This window comes from Amborella trichopoda, chromosome 9 (genome assembly GCF_054954075.1).
Source record: "Amborella trichopoda isolate Santa Cruz 75 chromosome 9, AtrichopodaSantaCruz75HAP2 v2.0, whole genome shotgun sequence".
NCBI classification, from domain to species: Eukaryota; Viridiplantae; Streptophyta; class Magnoliopsida; order Amborellales; family Amborellaceae; genus Amborella; species Amborella trichopoda.
In genome coordinates, this window is record NC_142344.1 from 17,167,210 (window position 1) to 17,191,008 (window position 23,799).

Here is a 23,799-nt window from a genome sequence, read left to right on the forward strand (position 1 = left end):
CACACCTCATCCCACTTAACTTAAAGTCACGTATTATTGATATGAAAAACTATCCCATGAATACCAAAGTAGAAAAAAATTATTCCATGAATATTAAAAAAAGATTAAGGAAGAAGAGACCAAAGACTGTTTTGAACGTGAATACCAGCAGAGACTGCTAACAATTAACCCAAAGTGATAACTACAGAATAACTCCAAAAAGAAAGCTCTATCTCCTAACAAAAAACTTTACTTATTTTAATAAAATAAAGGAAAATGAATAAACAACAAGGAAACCTTATGAGGAAACAAAAGAAGATAACAACGAACTAAAAAAAAAAGGAAGCTAAAGTCAGAATCCCAAAATAAAATATTTATGCCCTTCTCTCTTTCTCTTTGTCTAAAACTCACAAAAGTTCAAGGAGATGAAAATAAAATAGAAAATACTGAGATCTAAAAATTTATATCCATAAACAAAGACACACAAGTTTCCTAAAACACAAGAAAGTTCTTTGGAGTGGATCCAAGCCCTTAACAAGTTGGAGTAGGTGGAGAGAGAATAAAATAGGAAGTTGATTAGCCTTTTTGAATAGAGTAAGCACAAAACCAAAACAACCTTTTAGAAGTAGAAAAGAAACAGACACATAAACATAAACATGCTCTTATGACAAAAGTCAATGAGTGATCCTTTTTTATTTTTATTTTTCTACTTACAAACAAAAATAATAATAAGTAAATAAATAAAAAGAAATTCTAAGGGAAAAAAATAACAAAAACAAGATTTTCCTATGAAAAATATTATTATTATTTTTTCGTTTCTTTTGGATTTTTTTTTGTTTTTTTAGTGAAAAGACCCTAAAAAGGAGATGGGGGGCTACTTTTATTTTTCTATTATTTTTTTATTTTTCGTTCACGGATCTAGCTCGAAATGCCCCAGGGTGGGCGCCAAACTGTTTATAATGCAAAATAAGAGAGATCGTCAGAAGAAGATCCCTCAGATCTGAACACCACAAACTGATTTTAAAAGAAGATGATAGAGAATGTGGGGAAAATAGAATTCTGATATGAGGCCAGATCCGTTGGGAAACGAACGAATCTATTGTCAGATCAGTGGCAGTACCAACATTGATCCGAATATGAAACACGAAATAAAAAGCAATAAAAACTAATCTAATCTAATTAAAATGAAATAAAAGCAGAAAATAAATAATAAAAGAGTAAGAAGCGATACCAAATGGGACCAGATGGCCCGGGACTCCCGAGCCTTCTGGGGCTCGCCCGTATAAGAACCGGTCTTCTTTTGTCTCTCTAAGTCAGATATTCACCAGAAAGTCTCTTGTTGAAGAAGGGTGGTTGTGCCCTAAGGGTAGATCAATGGTGGTTGTGCTATAGGTCTAGGTTTTATCAGACTTAGGTTTCCTTGGGTCTAGGTTTTCTCTGACTTAAGTTTCCTCTCACAAGGCTTGGGTTTCTGAAACAGTTTCTATGGTTTTCTCTTCTCTTGTGTAACTCTCTCTGGTTTTTTTTTTTCTCTTATCTCTATCTGTTCTCTTCCCACTCTCTCTGGTTTTTTTTCTCTATGATCTCTATCTGTTCTCTTCCCTAGGGTTCTGGTCTCTCAGATTTTTCATTTCTAGGGTTCTGGTCTCTCAGATTTTTCATCTCTATCTGCTCTCTCCTAGGGTTTGGTCTCTCTCTTCCCCATTCAAATGACCACGAAAAGAGGGTTTATAGGGCCAGAATCCGCTAGGGAGGATATACTCACATAACCTACACATACTTATCCAAAAAAAATGGGTTTACTAGGTTAAGTGTGATCCTAAGGGTTCAGGAAACCACAAAATTTGCAAGATTTATAATAGGGTGTCAACAATAGTGTACTACTAAAAAAGTTAATTACTCAATAAACAACAAAAAACAACAATTATTAATACAAACATAAAATAAGCAATAAATATTAATACAAACAAACAAGTTGAACAATATTTACCCAAAACATCAAATACAATATAGTGTACTACTATATATATCAACATAAAGTACTACTAAATAAATCGATTGTTCAATGAACTACCCAAAATAACAAATATTAATATGAACAAATATTTATGCAAATAAACAAATTCAACAATACTTACCAAAAAAATATTTATTAATCAACAATACACAATAAATAGTAATACAAAAATATAATAATGTATTAATTGTGACAAAATTCATCAACAGTATTAGGCAAGAGTAAGAAATGTACCAATGAAGACCAGACAGAGAGCCAAATTCTTCAACTTTGTGGGATGCGGTATTGTATTGGGGGACCAAAAATTTTGTAAGACACCCTATTGGGGGACATAAATTTTTATAATAACCCTAAAATATCAAGAAAAAGCCTCCTTTATGCTTGTATGTTTTGTTTATTCGCGGGAAAATTATCAGTTTTTCAAAAACCGAAATGTTTAAATTTTTGGTCTTTGAACAATAGAAATTCTAGCCATTTCGGTTGTTGAACAATTGAATTTTTAGCCATTTCAGTTGTTGAACAACTGAAATTCCAACCATTTCGATTGTTGAACATCCGAAAAAGGGTAAAAATGTATTTTTAAAAAAATTTCGTTATGAAGTGAAAAAACGAACATTCTAGTAATAACATAAAATATTAGGTATTTTACAAATAACAAAAAGTATAACAGATATATACATAATTTTCCCTTTTTCTTATTAAAAAATTTCATAAAAGTTCCCCTTATTTACTTACGTGGGAGAAACCATCATGTAGGGCTAGGTTGGATCTTGCACGTGGCCCTACTCCCAAATAGCTAATTGCCTTTTTAGTTGTTTTTGGGACTGAAAACAACTCTCATAGCGCAACCCAACGTTGTTGTATTAACGTATAGATTAGTAATTTAATACTAGGGGATGGGTAGGCCGTCAATACGAGGGGTGTGTGTCCGGCATTAAATTACATGCTAAAAAAAGAAAAAAAAAAATTTTTAAATAATAATTGGATTACAAGGCCAACCACCCTTATTTTTCACTAAAAAAATTAAATTTACTTACCCAAAAACCAAAATAAAGATACTAATACTATTAGAATATTATCTCATGGGATTATTTCAAATATGATTAATATTAGGCTATTAGCTAATTAGGATTAAAAAAAAAAAAAGCCAATAGCTCATAATATTATAAGAAAATCAACAAATATGAATATTAATTAAGAGAGAAAAATAACACTAACTTATACCACTTAATAATTTATCTTTAAGTTGCTTTATCAATTACTCCACATTGTAAGTATGATTTTTTTAATTTTATTAAAATATAATTTTAAATTTATATTTCTAAATTCTATAGTTCTATTCACACTAATTATTATATATTATATTTATTTTTTTGTGCGGGTCATACCCTTGGATTTTTAATCATGTTTATTCTAATATTATAATTAATAATTATACTAATTATAATGATAACCAAGTCTTATATTTTATTTATTAATTAATTTATTTTAATTATACGGACATCCAGATAGAAAAACAACGTCTCAGTATTCACTTATTTTTACGAAGTAATGAAAATACGTAATGCACCCCTCCTAAATTCTTTTAGAAATTAAAATAACACTATTTTTAGAGATTTATAATGATTTTTTAAAGGTTTTTTGGGACAAACATTGTCGATTCCCTCAATTCTCGATCTGAAACACCGATTCACCAATCCAGATGGGTTTTTGGGGTGCTTGATCTAGGATACTGATCCATTTTTTAAACCACTGTTTCAAATACTTATACAATATATATGTATATACAAACTCACACACATGTGTGTATGTGTGTGTTTATGTGTTTGTGTGGATACATATGTTCAGGTCAGATCCACCTAGAGCTGCACCTGACCCAATTGGAAACAGACCAGGACTCGGACCTTGATCTGGTGCTGGGTGATCCAATTGCCACCCTTAGTTGAACTGCATCATTGTGGTGTCTCTAACTATTCATTTGACGTACAAACCAAAGAGATTGTAATGTGCACTAGAACTGGTTATCTCATGTAATGGGCCTTTAATGTAGCGAAGTTATTTCTTATGTAATGGGTCGAATGAGCTGTTAGTTATTGTAAGTGTAGTAGTTATTGAATGTATTGGGGGTAAATGTCACTTTTAAGGAAGTACATGGATCACTATTTAAAGAGTATGTGGTAAGCAAAACTGCGAGGCAAGTGAATGATTGCAATAGATATTAAGAAGAAGGTGTTCTAAGTAGTCCAAGTCAGGTAATTGTTGGGTTTGATGATAGCTAAATCACCATATCCATATTTTTTAAAAAATATTAGGATATTATGAGAAATAGAAAATTGACTTTCTTGGGAAGAAAGAAAGTGATATCTTCATAAGAGAGTGAATGATGACATAATACTCATTCTTTGAGGGTCCCCCCTTCGGGAGTTATGGGAATGGATCTCCAATATGGAGATGGGTTTCCAAGAGAAAGACATGGCTTTTGAGAGATAGGTGGTATTCCAATGAGTTTGGGTTCGTTAACTTCCACTTCTAGAGAGAAAAAATCTCTATGTTGCTCTCAAGGTAATATTTCCATTAGCAGTAGCGCGGTGGGAAAGATGATGTTGATCAATGGTATTGCTCGGTCAGGAGAGTAGGTTTAGAAGGGAAGATCAGTGATAGTCTTCACCGATATTTAGATATAGGTATTATCTATTGTAATCCAAAACTATAATTTTTATTGTGATAGTGGATTTCTAGTTGTCGAGGCCGTAGATGTAGCCCTACGGGTTGAACTACGTAAATCGTATGTTGTTGTAGTGTGTTTTTTATGTTTTCTTTATTTCTCGCACTCTAGTTATAGTTATATTCATTTACTTCACATTTAGACAATCATGTACACGATCTTGCGTGGGATCCGGGTGTTTGAAATTCCCAGTTCTGTAAGTTAAGGGGTTCTCGAGAACCCTACAATTGGTATTAGAGCACAAGGTGCATACGAGGCTAATGTTTATATTAAGAAAAAGATGAATGATGAAGTTTTATAGAAACGTGGTTTGCAGTGGAGAAATATGAAGGAAAAGTGTTTGTGAAAATTTCACAATGGAGGCAAGTGAGAAGAAATCAAGAAATATCCATGGTTTGAAGTGGATAAAAAATTCTACAATGAAGGCAAGTATGAAGAAATCAAGAAATCTATTCAATTATGGTGATTTTGCTATTAAGATTGAGATTGTTAGGTTTGGTGACAGCTAAATCATCATACCCATATTCGTTTCTAAAGATTACGGTATTATGGGATATAAAAAATTGACTTTCTTGGGAAGCAAAAAAGTGATATCTTTATAAGAGAGTGAATGATGACATAATACCCATCCTTTGAGGGTTACCCATTTGGGGGTTGTGGGAATGGATCTCTAATATGGACATGAGTCTCCAAGAGCGAAAGACATGGCTTCTGAGAGAGGGGCGGTATTCCCATGAGTTTTGGGTTTGTTAACTTCCACTTTTAGAGAGAGATCTCTATGTTACTCTTGAGGTAATCTTTTCAGTAGCGGTATTGGGGTGAGAAAGAGGATGTTGATTACGATGTTGCTCGGTCGGGAGAGTGGGTTTAAAAAAGAAGATTGGTGATGGTCTTTTACCGATGTTTAGAGATAGGTATTATCTCTTTTAACCCAAAACTGTTATCTTCATTGTGATAGTGGATTTCTAGTTGCTAAGGCCGTGGATGTAGCCCTACGGGGTGAACCATGTAAATCATGTGTTGTTGTGGTGTGTATTATTATTCGCACTCGATTTATAGTTGTATTCATCTACTTCGCATTTAGTCAATCATGTACACGATCTTGGATGGGATCCCGGTATTTGGGATTCCTGGTTCACGAGAACCCAACAGTAATTAGGAGGTCTACCATAGCATCCCAATTAACCTTTATTTTATTTTTTATCTTGTTTGTGCCAAATGCCTCCATGTATTAAGGGAGAAACATTGCACCATTGTAGGGGTGTGCGTGCTAATCTTTTAAACATGGTATCAAAGCCTCATTCGACAACAACTTGGGTATGGCATGAATGATTGAAGATTAAATAATTAAAAAAAAGTAAAAAAAAAAAGAAAGAAAAAAAAAGAAGAAGACTGTATGCCGAGCATATCACTATGAGGAATTGGACTTGGGCTTGAGTGGTTAGTAGCTGACATCACAATGTTACATCTCAAGTTTGATTTCTACCACTAAACAACCAAAATAACAAAAATGAGAAAAGAAAAGACCATGGTCGTAGAGTGTCACATACATCCATGAAAAGGTATAAGGATGCCATGTGAAGGTATAGAAAAAATATTTTTTGACAAAGAAAAGGATTGTAGTTCTAGAGTGTCACACCATGAGAAAATGTGAGGATGCCTAGTGAAGGCTTAGACAACATAATGAAAAAAAAAAGAATTATAAAGTTGAAGCTATGTGATGGCATAAAAAAATAATTTAAAATAAGTTTTACAACTTTGTTTTTTAGAAAAGATTTTAAGAATACATAGCAAATTCAGCTCCAAAAAGCAAGCATCATGAATTTTACAAAAAAACTAAAGATTGAAAAACTTATATAGCAAATTATAAAGAACAAAGTTGATCATAATCTTTTTTTTTTTTTCTATAAGCTAAAAACAGAGAAGAGAATTTCAGGATTTTCTATAGATATAAAAAGAAAATGAGGAAATAATTGAAATTGAAGATGGTGAAAAATAAACCATAAAGATTACAAGAGAAGCACATGATTTACTCAATGAAGGAGAGTATTGAAAGCCTTTAACCCACTGTGTTTGTACTAAAGAAGGAAAATGTAGACCTTTGCAATACTATTGAAGTTCTTATATGAGCAATTCAACAAAGAGTGTTAGAAATTGGTGCAAAATACTTGGTGGATTGTAGTCTGTAATAGAGGTGCATATCTTATGTCATGGGTAATTATTGCAGAGTAGTTAGAAATTGTGTAATAGGTTGAATGAGTTTTTAGTTATTATAAGTGTGAGTGGTTATTGAATGTGTTAGTTATTGTAAATGGGAGTAGTTATTGCTATAAATGGTGTGAAGACCACTTCTACGGTAATTATATGAACATCTATTTAAAGAGATATGTGGTAAGTAAAAAAGTGAAGCAAGTGAATGAAAAGAGGTATGAACTTGTATGTATGTGAATGAAGTAAATATTAAAAAGGAGTTCAAGTAGTTCAAGAGAGGTAATTCAAATGATTGCTTCATTGAGGATATGGCCTTCAATAAAACATAATGGAGAACCATGATTCATATAGTCGATTCCAATTAATTGAAAAAAAGCTAAAATGATGATGATGGTCCAAAAGATTATAACATCCTTGCCTAACCTTTTATCTTTTTATCTTGTTTATGTTGAATGCCTCCTCGTATTTAGAGAGAAACATTGTACCACTATAGGTGTGTGTATTTGCATTTTTAACATTACATAGCATCTTGGGTTATCCTCATCATATCTCAGTCTCATCTTTGTGAAATCAAATGGGGGTGTTGAATACCTTGAAGACAGCAAGGATATCTTGTGCAGGCTCTAACATGAGCACACTCATCATTATTTGTGGTTTACTCTGTTTCACGTCTGTTTAATTTAATATTAAAATGTTATTTTTTTTAATAGCATAGTTATTGGCAAATCTATTGAGCATTGTCATATTTCTTTAAGCAATTAAGGTAATGACATTGTTAATGTGGCCCATCTTCCCCCATTAAGAATTTATTTTTTTAAGGAAAATTTACATTTGGACCATATTTAAATATAGTAATTACATGGAGGACTAAACTTTATATAGAGATCCATTGGTCCAATATTTCAAACATCAAACTGTTTTTTTTTTTCACTTTTTTATGCCTTTTGATTTTGCCCCTTGAACTAGTTTCCCAAAAATCAGACTATTTTTTATTTTATTTTAATTTTTTCTTTGAAGTGTAGGGACTGAGGCATGGGGTTCTAGACTTCGAATTGCTTAGCTAGCATGAATATTGTGGAAGCCAAGCGGTATGAAATCTAATAACTTGGACCGGTCCTTGAATTGTGAAATTTTACAATCCTGGTAGTGGTTCAAATTCTAGAACCTCGGATATATTGGCTTGCACAATGTTCATACAAGCCAAGTGGTTCAAGGTCTGGAACCTCAAAGTAATCCCTCGAATAAATTCACAATTTAGGGACCGGTTCGGACCTCAGATCTCTTGGGTTGGGCAATTTTCACACAAAGAGCGGTTTAAGGTATGTAACCACGAATTGGTCCTTGCACTTCAAAAAATTTAAATAAAACAAAATAAAAAAGCGATTCCCCATTTGGAACATCGGATTGACATGCAAAAGTAGAATTTAATGTTCGCGATTAAAAAAAAAGAAAAAAAACAAAAAGAGAGATGCAAATACCATTTTTCTAGTTCCCAAAAACCAACAAACTATTCATTCATAAAAAAAGAAAAAAAAAAAAAAAAGCACAAGGAAAAGAAAAAGGAAACCAATTGACCATTCATTCACAAAGGGAGGAAACAATAAAAAGGGCGATCATGGCCAACAAAAGGCCAGTTCCTTTGACAAGCATGTTGGACTCCATCCACAAAAGAATGGAAAAGAATGAAGAAAAAAGGGACTAAAAACTAATTTGAAAGACCAGAACTCATACCAAAACAATGCATTCTTCATGACTCTCTCACTCTCTAAGACATCCATAATTGCTTGAAGTTGATGGGAACAACGTACTGTGGGGAGCCATTGTACATGACGTCCACCACCATTCTTGCTGTTGTCTGCGTTGGGTGGTAGGCATCCCAATAATAATAGTCTCTGCGCTCGGCACATAAACTACTGGCTTTTGGAGAGCAAGGGGCCTCGCCATTGAATTTGCCTGATCCGCAGCAAGCAATCTCCATTTCAGCGAACCCTAGGACATGGAAAAAACCGGCTCAATCAATCTCTACAGGGATTGTATATCATGAGACCATTTTTGTCTTTATTACAAAGAGGTTACAATTGCTACTGGCCCAAATTGGAGGGCTTGGGGCATGTCGCAGATTTTGAGAAATTGTTTTTAAACTTTGAGTCTAATCACTGACTCACTCGTAACCACCCGATTTAACTAATGGACAAGAGTGATTGTGACATCATTCTATTAAAAGTAAATTGTCACTTTTTATAGTTTGCCACTTTTATATTTCAACATCAAACCCAAATGTACCCATCAATCCTCCATTTCCATTGTAACTTCTTGAAATGGAAAAATAGGGGATAGAAGAATACTTGTGTGTGTGTGCCCGCGCACTGTGCATGTGCGAGAATAGGGGGAGGGTGTGGTGGGTATTGGATAGATGATGCCATGCCCGGTTTGACCTTAGGGTCCGGGTCTTTGAATGCTAAAAAGATTCCATGCTAACTCATGAGCATATTTTTTATTTCCACCCCCTAGTAGATCCTAGAAAAGTAAGCATCAAAGACCAATGTACTGTAACTCGTCCGGGTCCACTCAAATTCTGGTGATTAGGATGTGGGGCGAGGCAAAATTTCCTCAAGTTGGGTTGCACAACTAGGGGATATAAAAAATTTTCAAAAATTTTTAAAATATTTTTTAAAAAAGGACTATTTTAAAATCTCTTTCTGTATGATTTGGATGTATTTGGTAAAGATTGAAGAGTGTTTTTGGCCATAATCACTAGTTTTATGTTTTCCTCTTTTAATTTTTTAAAAATATCCCAAACTGTAAATCAGATTTTTTTAAATCCATTTTCTCTACATTTTTAATTATGTTTTTGTTTTAGGTTTCAATTTACTTTTAACTGTTACTACATGTTTATTGGTTTTTTTTTCAATTTTTTTGTTTGTTTTTGCCTCATGCTGGACTTGACCAAGTTACTCATCTCAGCCAAAAGCCGAGTACATTGGCCGAGTCGATTTTCTATACACTGTCAAGTCATTGCCGCCCCTTAATAAAGAAAAAAATGTATGGCAGGTGCCTGGAACCCCGAAACTGGTATTGTTTATTTCGTATGTCAACAGGGTTTCAAAAGAAAAATGGCAAGAACAATGCTATCTGCGCTTACCATCAAGGAACACGTCAAACCCAACATAAAACGAGTACTTCATTCCACTCAACTCTGAGGAAAGCTGACACATTACATTTTCCATGACATTGTCGAACCTTAGGGCCACATCATTTAGTTCCTCCATGCAGCCTCCAGTCTCGTTCTGCCACCTCTGCGACGGGATACACCCAATCTTTGACAGACCCAATATCGCAAACTTCCTCGCACCGATGTTATAAAGTTCCTAAAAATCCACTCGAATTAGTCAGATTAGCAAAAAGGAAGATGATGATTATGATGATGATTTTTGTTCACCTGTAAGTGTGCCTTGTAGGTTGAGGCAAGAGTCGCGACCAACTCGTCCTTTTGGTCTGAGGTCGGGGGATTTGAGGGATTAAAGTTTTGCATGATGTCATTGCTTCCGGTGCTTATGAAGAAGAGAGAGTTGGCCAACATTGCTTGGGCCTGAGCTTCACCTACTCTGATGGTGCAGTTGTTGTAGACTGTGGTGAACTGGAAGATCTGTAAGCTCAACGGTAGATTTTGTCCCTAAAATCATACATAAAAAAAAATCATATATGATGAGAGAAGCAACATTAAGATAGAGAAAAGAATGCCATTGTAAACTCTAGTCATCCTAACCATAGGGTATATGTTGTCATGGGGTCCTAGAATATGTTTTTTTGAATTGTCTACAAAGAGATTATTTATTTTTTGTATAAAGAAGTCACAATCATTCTTAGCCATTAGATTTCAAAATGAGTGGTTGTAAGAGTGTTATTGATTAAACATAAAGTTTAAAAAAAAATTCTCAGACTTCGTGATTCACCCCATGCCATTCAATTAGGCATCTAATGAGAGGGAATAGTTGTGACATCTTTCTACAAAAAGTAAATGGTCTCTTTGTAAACAATCCCTATGTTTTCCTAACAAATAATATAAAAAAGGGGTTTTACATTATAAGACAATTTACTTTTTAATTCAAAAAGTAAATGCCATCCCTAGCCATCATATGTCAGAGGTATGCAATAATATTCAAGACTTTGAGCTATATCAACGACACACTCTCAGTCACTAAGACTTTGAGCTATTTCACGTTTAATGGTTAAACATGATTGTGACTTTATTGTACCAAAAGTAACTAATTTATACTCTTTTTAATAAAAAAATGCATAAAAGCCTTAGAGGATAGTGCATACAAAGATGCTGCCGGTCTTTTCAAGAATGCCCGATCCTCCTGAAGCGAAATTGACACCTTGGAAGACACGCTTGTGGAAGTCTCGGCCTACGAGGGAGAGAAAAGCTGGTGGGCTCCTCTTCAATCCCACCTCCATAGCTGGCAAAAAAGGATTGATGGGTGATAAATCAATTTGAGCATGCCACGAAATACTTAGAACATATTTCTCTCTGTTTTGTTTTTGTTTTTATTTGTTTTTTTTTTTTTTTTAAGCTCTCAACTACTGCTAAAATTCGTTTCCTTTTTTTAGTATGAACATAACTTCCCCCATGATATTTTACCAAGTTTTATTTTCTTAGATTTCACGTAGGACATGTAACATGATATCTAAGGGTGTGTATGTTTTTTGGATGACACGGTTTTGGAAACTGTCCTCTAGTACAGTAGCACTTTCTTGTTCGATAATGGAGAAGTCCAACACTAAAACTAGATATTGCCACCTCATATTTAAGGTTAAAATGTGGATACTGCAAGTTCCATGGTCAGCCATAGAACTTGTGATATCTACTTTCATGGAAAACACGTCTTTCAAAAGACATACGCCCCCAAAGGGTAGAAATAATCATGAAAATGGGAAAATAGAAATCATAACCTATGATTAAAAAACTCACAAATTAGACTGTCCCTAATTCGGCTTTCTCTCTCTTTGGCTCCATGATCAAATATTTGGCTTTGAGCTTGTACGATGGGTTCTCTAATTTGGTTTTTCTCTTTCTATAAGAATGTTGCCACTAAATGATTCGGTAGATTTGAATCACCCGATTCCCCAACAGACATGGGCAAGCACCTACAAAATGGATCCAGTTCTTGATTTTGCCAAAGGACCAGGTCAGTAACCACCGATTCTCTAATAGAACCAAAGGAATACCTATGATATGGACCCAAATCCTGCTTCCGTCAGAGAACCAAATCGGTCACCACTAATTCCCTATCTGAATCGGTGATTATTGATCCAAATAGCCATTTTTTTTCGAACACTGGTTCCAAGTAACGACTTGAGTTGAGCGGAAGGTCAAGCTTATGTAACAACGGCTGGACCAGCCCGGTCTCTCTATTACAAAATCATTTTACCGCTAGAGGGGGTCAAAAATAAATAATACATGGAATAGTTCATAGAAGGGAAATTTAATTCGATCACAATTGAAATTTGATACTTGTTGACCGCAGTTGTGATTGATAAATTCAAATACTGTGTATGATTTGAAATTGAATTACAAGTTATAAATAAGATGTTAAATGGTCTAACTTAGGTGTGAATTAACAAATATTCCTTAGGACAATGATATATTTCCAAATTCACCGTTTGTTGCATATTCAGAAACAGGGACAAGTACTTTGACCATTAATGAGGTCAAGGTTCAAACTTCAAACCCTAGAAAGTTCGTTCCAAATACATTCAACAAGTTGAACTCCTTCAACATGTTGACCGGAGCTCTTCATCCCAAAGGCAAATATTACCACTAAACAACACGAAAAGAGAGAGAGATATGAGCAAATGCTTCTAATTAATGTTTGAAAATCCTGATTGGTGGGGTGGATTATTGACCCTACAACTTTGTGTGAGATTACTGGGTTGATTCAGTCTAAATTGGTGATCCAAAAAAATAATCAATAAAATAAAATGAAATTTACATCAGGGATTTATGGGTGGGGATTTAGGGGATCTAAAAAGACATTTTGATAAACTTGAGAAAAAATAACAAAAAAAATATATGAAGAAAAATTTAGTGGGGAGCAGCTAGGACCTATACCATTATGGAACTGTCTCGAACTGTCTCGATTCTGACTGGTTCCCCATCCAAATCAATAACCAAGATTGGAATCGTCCACTTTAAAACACAATTTAATAATTATTGAAGGCGTTTTGCTAGCTTTACTTAAAAATCATCAGTCAAGTGCTCGCCGAGGCTCTAAACAATCAATGTAAAACATTCCTTCAAATAGTGTCTAGAAATGTGGTTTCAATTCTAGAAACCTTTGTGATAACTGTAAAATTTTCATCTTTAAGAATAAAATTTAAAGCTTAAAAAATAGTGTAGATCAAGTAGATATATGAAAACTTGAAAATCTTGAAAATGGACAGTCCAAAAATGCGTTGCAAGATGCACTATTTTTAAAACTTAAAATCCATTTTTTTCTCATGTCCATGCATCTTGATGTCGAGATGATCAATTTGAAGATATTTGATCATCAAAACAACTTCTCCTAGTTAAATTTTTGAGGTGGGGTCTAATTTGATCGTTTAAAGCCTCGGCTCTATATAAACGGCTCCCTTTAATAGGTGGTAGACATCACCAAACGAAAATATTTTGACTCACGGTGATTTTCGCTTTTGAAAATGCGTCTAAATGCTTCTTGTTGAAAAGAATGCGTCTAAATGCTTCTGCATGGGGGGTAATGATATTTTTTAATGTAAATTTTACTTTAAGAAAACGTAATAACAATCGTCGATTTACGTAATATTGTCTTGAAAAAAGTGACTTTTTTCAAAATATGAATTTCATTCTAGTATTTTTTTTGGGGGGTTAAAAACTATCCCAAATCTTAAATAGTAGGGGTATTTTGATAATTTATCCTTAATTAAGTATCTTAAGCCAAACAATATAAATGTCGCTATCGGTTATGAAAATTTCTTATTCCATTGTCAAACCTTGAACAAGTTGCAGCATTTACATCATTTGTCTCAAACTAAGTAGCCTACGCAAAATAAATTCTTCCAGTTTCAAAACCAGACCATGTACCTCTTTCATTAAAATCTCTTGTTTCGGGTTTTTTAAATATTGGAAAAGCAGGAATTTTAGTAATTTGGTTCCAATAGTGACAATGACCAAATTATAAAATTACAAAAGTTTATATAGAGCCAAGGCTCTAAACAATCAAATTAGAGGCTACTTAAAAAATTTCACTATAAGAGTTTTTTTTGTATGCCCAAATATCCTCAAAATGATCATATTGACATCAAGATGTATGGACATGAGAAAAAAAAAGATTTCAAGTTTTGGAAATAGAGTATTTTGTAACGCATTTTTGGACCGTCAATTTTCATGATTTTCAAGTTTTCATAGATCTATCAATCTACACTATTTTTGAAGTTTCAAACTTTATAAATAAAGATGAAAATATATTTTAAGGCTATCACAAAGATTTTCAGTATTGAAACCACATTTCTTGACACTATTTGAAAGTAGGCTCTAATTTGATTGTTTAGAGCCTAGGCACTGTACAAATTGCACCCCTATATTATATTATATGGGCAAGCTTTTTATGCTTCCCTATATACTTCCCCTTATCCAACCATCCATTCTAAATGAAGGGCTAAGAATGCCTCAATCACAATGTCACGTCCCTACACTATTTTATTTTTAATTTTTTTCTATAAACTATTTTGACACTAAATTTTGAACATCCAATCCTCTATTAAACTCGCACTAGCGAAAAATATATAAAAACTATTTCCAATAAAATAAAATGACCAAATTACCCTTGAAATTTCTTAAAATTTTCTAGGGCATTTTGATCATTTTATTTTATTGAAAATATTTTATTTTTTATTTTTTCCTAGTGCGAGTTTAATAGAGGATTGGAAGTACAAAATTTAGTGCCAAAAACGTTTATAAAAAAAAATTAAAGATAAAATAGTGTAAAGACGTGACATTGTGATTGGGGCAATCTTAGCCCTCCATTCAGAATGGACGGTTGCATAAGGCGAAGTATAAAAGTTTTATTTTGTAGGGGATGCATAGAAAGCTTGCCCTATTATATAATGTCAAATTTTCTCTACTGTCTTATAATATATCCACTGCTGGCAATGACTAAATTACTAAAGACCCTTGAACATCTTTTGAGATAGTGTTGAAAATTTGAAAGACATTCAAATCTACATTGTCTAACTAAAATGGATAGTGTGGAACACTGCAATGTTACTTTTAAAAGTAATGCTATTACCTTAAAAAAAAATTGCATTATTGAAAATTTGATCAAAAGAATGATGGACCCATCTTTTAAATTGAACCCTACAAAAAGCTCCTAATAGTGTAGGTTGAACATGTTTATAAACACTTGAAAATATTCAAAATGGACATTTAAGATAGTGTGTTACAAGATGCAATATTTTAACTACTAAAAAAGAGAGGCACTATTTTGGACTGAAGTGCTGTTTTTTAGAGGAAACTTGTCAAATACAACTAACTTATCAATTATTTAACACTTTACCCATTATCCACTATTTCAATTCTTGATCATGTAGTTTTTGAAAATCTTTAAGATATAGGTAAAATGTTAAAACAATTCACCTCGTCTTCATATCCTTAGATTTCAATGTCAAGATGAACAATTTGCAGGTATTCTTACGTAATGGATTTTTTAGGTGGTGCGCCTTATTTTATAGTATAAATATGACATCTTATATAAAACCCTTTCCTTTAGGATCAAAAGATATTTGAGATATTATATGTTTGAATATTTCATGAATCTCCTTCTAAAGAAGCGTGAAGCACTTAAAAATTTATTGGATATGTTAACTGGTCACCACGTTGTGGTTTCCATTCTCACTACTAAACACCACTCCACTAATACTTTCAAAAAGCTAACTCCTAATCAACTTAAAAAACGGGTAGGAGCCTGTCTTCCCTACTAAATTATCTAAAAGAAAAAACACCCTTCTCCATGAAATGACGTGGTTGTCATTGATAATGAGCAAGGTTTAGAAAAACGCCAATTCGGATTGGAACCAGCCGATCCGAATCGGGACTTGTTGGAAGATAAATTATTCCCTCTAAATATCGGGAACCTGCCGGTTCTTCCCATTAGATTATTGGTTCTAAGGAGAAACTGTTCCAGTTAAATATCGGGAAGCGGCCTGTTCTTTCCATGATATGATTAGTTTTAATCAGTTTTGTCAGAGAACCATCAGAACCGACCCCTCTTATTTTATTTTTCTCAATTTTTAAATTTTTAATGACTAATTTGGTATACGGGATCATCCTTCCGCAAAACTAAATTGGAATTCCGGAACATGCATGGTTCAAAGTCCCGACCTCCCAAAGCGAGGCCCGTCCATGGACCTTTTAACTGATATATTTGGGGAAGTAAGAAACAACACTTAAAGGGTAAAAATAAATGGTAAAGGAATAACAAGAACAAAAGAGAACATGGAAATGTCATATCTTAGAAAATATTATGCGAAGTGTTACTTTTGGAAAGGAAATATTATTGACAGGCGAAGTACAACATAGGAGGTACCTTTTTTACGGACTAGATTCAACCTTAGCCAATCTAAAAGCCAAAAAATAATTCTTTTATGAATTTTATTTATAAATTCAATTTACGTGAAAATTTGTGCGGACATGTACATCTATAAGGTGCATTGCATAAAAAAAATTATTCCAATAAAAACTTGAACAAACCACCAAACATTCTACTCGAACCATTTGTTTTTTTTTTTCTTTTTATTAGGTGCGGCCTACAAAGATGTATGGATGCTCTTAAAGCATTCACATGAAGCCCTGCAAGGTACCTTTTCAAAGTGAATCCTTGAAGGGTACCTTGTGCATTATTCAAGCGTCCACATGATGTGGCCACTATACCATCTCTTTTTGCAAAAATTATCTTTTACATTTAGGAAATTTTTTATGGGGATTGTATACAAAGAGACCATTTGCCTTTGATACAAAGAGGTCACAATTACTTACAACCATCCAATTTGAAATTTAATAACTTGGATGTGTCACAAAGTTCAAGATAATTTCTTTTGAAGTTTAGCTTGGTCAATAGAATAAATGCAGCCATCTAATTTAACATCCAATGATCAAAATCAAATGTGATCACCTTGTACCAAAGATAAATGGTCTCGTTATATATATTTTCTTTTTTATAAGAGAAAAGTTTATATAGGGTTGCAACCTTAAAATGTAGAATTACAGATGCACCTCAAAAATCTATTGGAAAATGTTGTTTTAGTGTTGAAAGACCTTCTAATTGATCATCTCGACATTGAGATATATGAATATATATAAATTAATAAATAAGATTTTGAGTTCCAAAAATAGTGCATCTTCCAACACATTATCTAAACCGTCCATTTTCAAGATTTTCATTGGAGTTTAAAATTTTATAATTACATATGAAAATAGATTTTTACATAATCCTAAGAAATTTTTACATCAAAATTACATGTTATGATAAAATTTTGAGGTACGCCTTAATTGGATCGTTTAAGGATGCAACTTTAGAGAAACCGCGCCCTTTTTATAATATCCCTTCTTTTGTAATATTTTAAGAATGATCTTTGTATTATAAAATTTACAACAATGTTCCTGTTTTAAAATTGTTTCAATTTTTCCAAAACGCAACCTAACTCCAAATTCCATCCTGATTTTGTTTTTCTGATGTTGGCCAAGTTTTTGGGTTGGAACTCCAATTTCTGACATGATATTTTCTTAAAATACTGGGTTGGAAGTTGGAGACTTGACCCGCTGATTAAAAATAGATACCGCTGTTTTTTAGATGGGATCAAAACCTCATGTTCCGACCTGGTTTCTTTTTTTTTTTCAAAACTGGGTTGGAAGTTGGAGATTTGACCTCGTTTCTTTTATTTTTTCAAAACTGGGTTGGAAGTTGGAGATTTGACCCGGTTATTAAAAATCCTTTTTGTTTTTTTCATTAATTTTCAATTTCTATTGAATGTGTTTCGTTTTAATCATTATTTATATGTTTTTCATATTTTAGTAATTTTTTTATATCTTTTTTATTTTTTTCAATATTTTTTTTATCGCTCGAGACTTGCCCGGTTAGAGCGGTTGAATCGGACGGTTTACCTGTTAAGCCGGTTAAACCGCTTTTGGGCACATGGTCTAGTTAACCATTTCAATTTGATTTTGTGAACACTGATAGAGACACTTTTTAAATACCAAAAGGAAATATTTAGGAAAATATCCACTAAAAGCCAATATTAGAAAAGTTGTCTCGGGCCGACTACTCGACCCATGTCCTAGCCAAGTACTCGCCCAACTCTGAGTAATTTTGTTTGAGTAGGGCCAAGTAATGTAGCATCTGAAAATTTTTAAAAATATAAGACATTTTAAAAAATAGGAAAAATATATTCAAAGTAAAATTTAACAAAACACACCTTATTATGGTTAAAAAAATAGTAAAAAATTAGATTTTAAAAAAATGAGTCCATAACGAGGGGTGAGGGGTATTTTTAAAATTTTTAAAATAGATGAAAAATATTACATTAAGTATTCACGGCTACAGTACTTTTCAATCAATTTTTGTCCAAATGATAGAAAACATGAATAAATATTTAACAAATATATTTCTCATTTGTTTAAATTTTATATTTCTTTTTATATTCCCCAAATTTGACCTCATTCCAAACAACTCGGCTTGTCAAGGCCCTCGCTCGTCGTTGGTCGAGTAAAAACAGTTATATTTATCGTATGACCGTTATTATTTTGAAAAGTTAGTACGTTCTATGCCCAATCCAATGCAATGGCCGTTACGTCTCTTATTACGACCACTATATTAAATAAAAGGTCTGGTTTTCATAGGGCCTAGTCTCTAAACAATCAAAGTAAAACTCACCTTCAAATAGTATCAGAAAGATGTTGTTTCACCAATTAAAATTTTTGTGATGGCGTAAAAAGTTATTTTGATCTCTAATTATAAAATTTAAAATATCAACAATAGATCAAGCTTAAAAATCTTGAAAATTGACGATCCGAAAATACATTACAAGATGTATTATTTCTGAGACTTGATATCCATTTTTTCTCATGTCCCTACATCTTGAGGTCGAGATGATCAAATTGAGGAATTTTTGGCTTCAAAACAACCTGGTTTAGTGATTTTTTGAGGTGTGCCCTAAATTCATTGGTTTGATCATCGACTTTATATAAACTTTTTTCTTAAATAAATATGAGTTTTTGACCATATTATTACTCAAATGCTAACTCGACTCTACATCATGGGGAAACCAAATTTTGTTACTTTGGTATATTTTGAAAACTTAAACATCATTCTTTTGGGTAGCAGGAAACTAAGCATTTCTTACCTTTTTGGTGGTTATTTGGTCTTTGATTCCAATGGTAGATAAACGATCGGTAGGAATTGGGTTGGACTTGAGTTTTTATCATGAGATCGTAGGCAAAATTACGTCTCAAGTTCAATTCCTACCATTGAATTACCCTAAAAAGAAAAAGACAAAAGGATTTGTCCGATTGGATACCTCATTAACCAAACAGAGCTGACATGCCCTATGAGCATGTTTCAGGGTTGGGCTTCAATGTTGCAACACTACGACTCAATTTGAATATGCATACTATTCAAAGGAGAAGTTATCTTTCTGACTCTTACTTCTTGGGGGAGAGAGAGCAAATTAGTTGAAGGAAATCAATAAAACATAATCATCTGTTGTATATGAAGGAAGCAAAAACCACATGGACATGATCCATGAGATGTTATTGCGAGAATCGATTTCAGGACTTTGTTACCAGAAAGCGAGATCAGCTGCTAACCACACAAAGCCAAAGCTCAATTCCTACCACTGAACTACCAAAAGAAGAAAAAAATGATAGAGGAGAGAGAAGAGTAGGGTTGAGAGTGCATACCTAAGAAGTCTGCAATGTTGAGGCCATTAGTAAACCTTCCAGTAGGCCTCCCACCAGGGAAGTCAATACCATAAGGGGTCACATTGACCTTGGCCTGCGTATCAAGGTAGTTGTTGTTACCGACGTCCAAGATTGAGTCTCCAAAGAAGAAGACTGGAGGAGGCGCATCGTCCCCCTGCACTGCCCATGACGGGCTTTGCAGGATCAACAACCCCAGGACTAGGAGAGGCCCAGACCAATATGCTGCCATCTCTTCTACTTCTAATTACTGAATTTGTATCAGCAAAGAAGAGGTGGGCCACCAACATGAACACTTCATCCCCTCTTTATATAGATAAAGAAAGGGATGACTAAATTTCCCTGAGGTGGATACTTTCTAATTTCTGGCACTTGGTTTGTGGGCACAGCGCCATCTGACGAGAAGCGCACGTCCATGCCTAAGGTCAATCTTGTGCGTATTTTAGGGTTTGTTACATTCATCCATGTTAAATAGCACATAACACGTATTTGTACAATTAATTAGGGGTAAATCATGTGGCTGGCACCTTCTTCCCCAAGTACTATCCGGACCTTTTCAAATCCATACCAAAAGACCCGGTGAAAATTTCCTGACCCTTACACATTTTTATTTATTTATTTATTTATTTGAGAGATTTATAGAAACCCCAAACCTGACCGGTAGAATTTTAGTATATATGTGCAGGTCCAACACATTTGATTTTGGATATGTTCGGTGTGAGAGGTGGGTTAAATTTGGATGGGGGAGTGTGAGGTGGCAATGCCAAGAAAGTAGGGTCCAAAAAATGTTTTCTTTGAAAAAGTAGAACTTGCACCTTTTGTGTCATTTTATTATCTTTTAATGTTATTTTTCGCAAAAATTACGAAGAGGGGGTGGTTATTTTTCTCAAAAATTACGAAGAGGGGTGGTTATTTTTCTCAAAACTTACGAAGAGCACCCCTCTCGGCTGTGTTTTTTTTTTTCTCCAAGTTGCGCAGACAGTAATAAACCCAACACGCTCCTTAAATGCATTGCGGTTAAATTAATAAAATGGACATACTCTAGGGAAAGTATAGTATAAATTTACTCCCTCAGTAAAAAGACCTACTTGGGAGGATATTTTTTAATTTAAAATTTTGGGAACCACTTAATAATTCACTAAATGATTATTTTAAAAAGCTACAATTTGAAATTTGAGTTTACTAATACTTAGATCTTACCCTCTAAAAATTAGACAGTCTCTATTCAATCTTGAGGCAATTTTTTTGTTTTTTTTCCAATTGTATAGAGGGCTCAATTAGAAAAGCTTTTTATTGAGGTTAATTTATAGGTTGAAGAGGTTATATCTTCAAAATTTGGGTTCCTTAAATTAATCCTAGATGTAGCTTTACTTGAGGGAGTAAATCAACAATATACTCCCGAAGGAGTATAATACCTTTGATAAGGCTGTCGAGGGGTCTAAAGGAAAGAACCCAGTCTTGTTATTGCTGGGGATGCGGGCAACTTAAAAAAAGGGCAAGCTTTCTATGCTTCCCTTGCAACATAGAAGTTCTATCATCCCCCTTATCCAACCGTCCATTCGAAATGGAGGGTTAAGATTGCTCCAATCATAATGTCATGTCTCTACACTATTTTATTTTTAATTTTTTTCTATAAAATACTTTGATACCAAATTTTGGACGTTCATTCCTCTATTAAACTCGCACTTGTGAAAAATATAAAAAAATATATTTCAATAAAATAAAATGAGCAAACTAGCCCTGAAAGATTCAAGGGGTATTTTGATCATTATATTTTATCGAAAAATTATTTTTAATATTTTTTATAGGTGAGCCCCAATGAGAAGATGACACGTACCAAATTTCATATTCATACAATTCGTATAAAAAAACCTAAAAATAAAATATTTTGAGACGTCAGATCTAAGATCAAACAGTGAGTGGCTCTCTTGATCAAAATTGGACGGCTGGATAGTAGGGGGAGGATTGAACTTCTATGCTGTAGGGGAAGCATAGAAACCCTTCCTCTTAGAAAAAGTAAAAGTATCGTAGAGGTGAAGTGCTTCTCGTAATTTTTGAAGAAAATAACATCAAATGGATAAAAAAAACATTTCAATGCGTAACAACCTCTATAAAATGCATAACCCAAAAAACGCAAGACACACTCTCTCTCCCCCCCCCCAAACCATCTCTCGCTCGCATTGCACCATCTCCTCCTTGTTACTCCCATCTCTTTATCATCTCATCCATTATCTCTCTGCGGAAATCACCCCTGCCTCTCTCTCTCTCTCTCTAACTCACTCTCTTCACGCTCTCTTTCTGTCATGACACTCCCTCACATTTCCCCCAGAAGGGAAGGAACTGATGTAGTAATTATCTGTGACCACAAGTACTACAATAGTTTCTCCAAATTTCTCACAATGTACTATGATGCTTTCAGCCTACCTCCCATACCAATCCCCCCACAATCAATAATTGTTGGGTTTATGTGGCTTTTAAAGGCCTTATGAATGTGTATTGAAATACTTTTATTATAGTGAAACATAAACTCAGTGGAAGTGTGGTCCCTCGAGGACCATACTTAGTGAATGGTGTTTGCTAATACCGGACTGTGTTTATCGATCTAGACCAGTCAGTTGTAAGACCTAAGGTACCTGAGCATAAAGAATTAACCGAGGAGGGTTTTGGGTTAGTCCTTGATGAGGTCAGAGCTTATGCTTAGATGAGAGAGCTAACAGACTGTGTGTCCCTTGTGTATAATGGTAGGCCTATTGAGACGGGGGCCAAAACATCATCCATGTTTCATTACACGGCATGCATATTGATAGATCATTCGAGAAAATCAGATATCCACCTTTGGGTGAAGCGTATGCATGTGCGAGAGATACCTTTATGCACCATAAAGCTGTAGTCGCATCAGGTCGTGGTGACCTTGACTCGTCTCTAGGGGAGGACCTGGAATCCACTGACTGAGATTGCAATCCCTTGATTCATCAACCTAACTTTGGTGATTCTTTAATGAGCTCTTGCTTGGACTGTGGGCCATGGGAAACACTAGGTCGGTTCGATAAAGCTAGTGTGGTCTGTAGTTCACAGTTGAAGGTGGAGTACCCTATTGTTCCAGGTCGAATTCCTAAAACCATATGGATCATTTTCCTATCATATTAATTTAATTGTGTTCATTTTATTATTGAAATGATTTTAGTTTTATTATTTGAATTTTTATGAATCTCTCAATATTTTAATTATGATTTTTGGACTTATAAGAACACAGTTATTGATTTTACAAAGTTGTAAAAATTAAAATATGTATTAATTCATTTTATTTAATTTTAAATTTTTTTTATAAAATTCCATGGGGGCCCAAAGTGCACATGGGCCCACCATGTGGCATGTGGGTGGGTGCCCACATGTGCTTCAAAGGGGTGGCATGCCCCACCCTTGGATTCCTCTTGTTTCTTTGTGATCATGGTCTTTAAGATTATAGTAATTTTGATTTGAGGCATGTGGTCAAATCATGGAAAGGTTATAGCAGGCATGGTATATTTTGTAATCTGATAAGTATGCTTTAAAAGGGGTACGTACGGTCAATTTGAATAGATGGTTAACATTGACATGATCTTGTTTAAAAAATTTTGTAGTATTTATTTACTTGATAATGTTTGACATATCCTTATGGAATATGTGATATGATCATGCTATTTTTATGGAATGCATGATATCTATTTTATCTAAATATATTGATGGAAAAATGGTTTAAAAAAATGGAGATAATGATCGAAGCATATTCCATAATGTTGATGGCCCATCTATAGAATGGATGACTCAGATCTCTCACCCCACACGTCACCTTGATCAACGGTACATATTCAATCTCGTAAAAGAGGCAAACTATGGAAA

At 34.0% G+C, this 23,799-nt stretch overlaps 1 protein-coding gene across 1 annotated transcript; it reads right to left on the bottom strand.

Moving 5' to 3' along the window:
• Positions 1 to 8,487: 8,487 nt before the first annotated feature.
• Positions 8,488 to 20,221, bottom strand: LOC18424529 (GDSL esterase/lipase At1g71691). The gene is made up of 5 exons (XM_006829115.4): positions 19,903 to 20,221; positions 11,256 to 11,392; positions 10,372 to 10,605; positions 10,075 to 10,300; positions 8,488 to 8,921 (listed from the first exon to the last, which is right to left on the bottom strand). The coding sequence occupies exons 1-5, from the start codon at positions 20,150 to 20,152 to the stop codon at positions 8,698 to 8,700; spliced, it is 1,071 nt and encodes a 356-aa protein (XP_006829178.1). The 5' UTR covers positions 20,153 to 20,221; the 3' UTR covers positions 8,488 to 8,697.
• Positions 20,222 to 23,799: the final 3,578 nt, after the last annotated feature.

Coding starts and splice junctions, on each gene's coding strand:
- LOC18424529 (XM_006829115.4), bottom strand. CDS start 20,152: ATGGCAGCATATTGGTCTGGGCCTCTCCTAGTCCTGGGGTTGTTGATC. Junction 11,393..19,902: donor CAACATTGCAGACTTCTTAG/GTATGCACTCTC, acceptor CTTTTTTGCCAG/CTATGGAGGTGGGATTGAAG. Junction 10,301..10,371: donor CCTACAAGGCACACTTACAG/GTGAACAAAAAT, acceptor GTGGATTTTTAG/GAACTTTATAACATCGGTGC.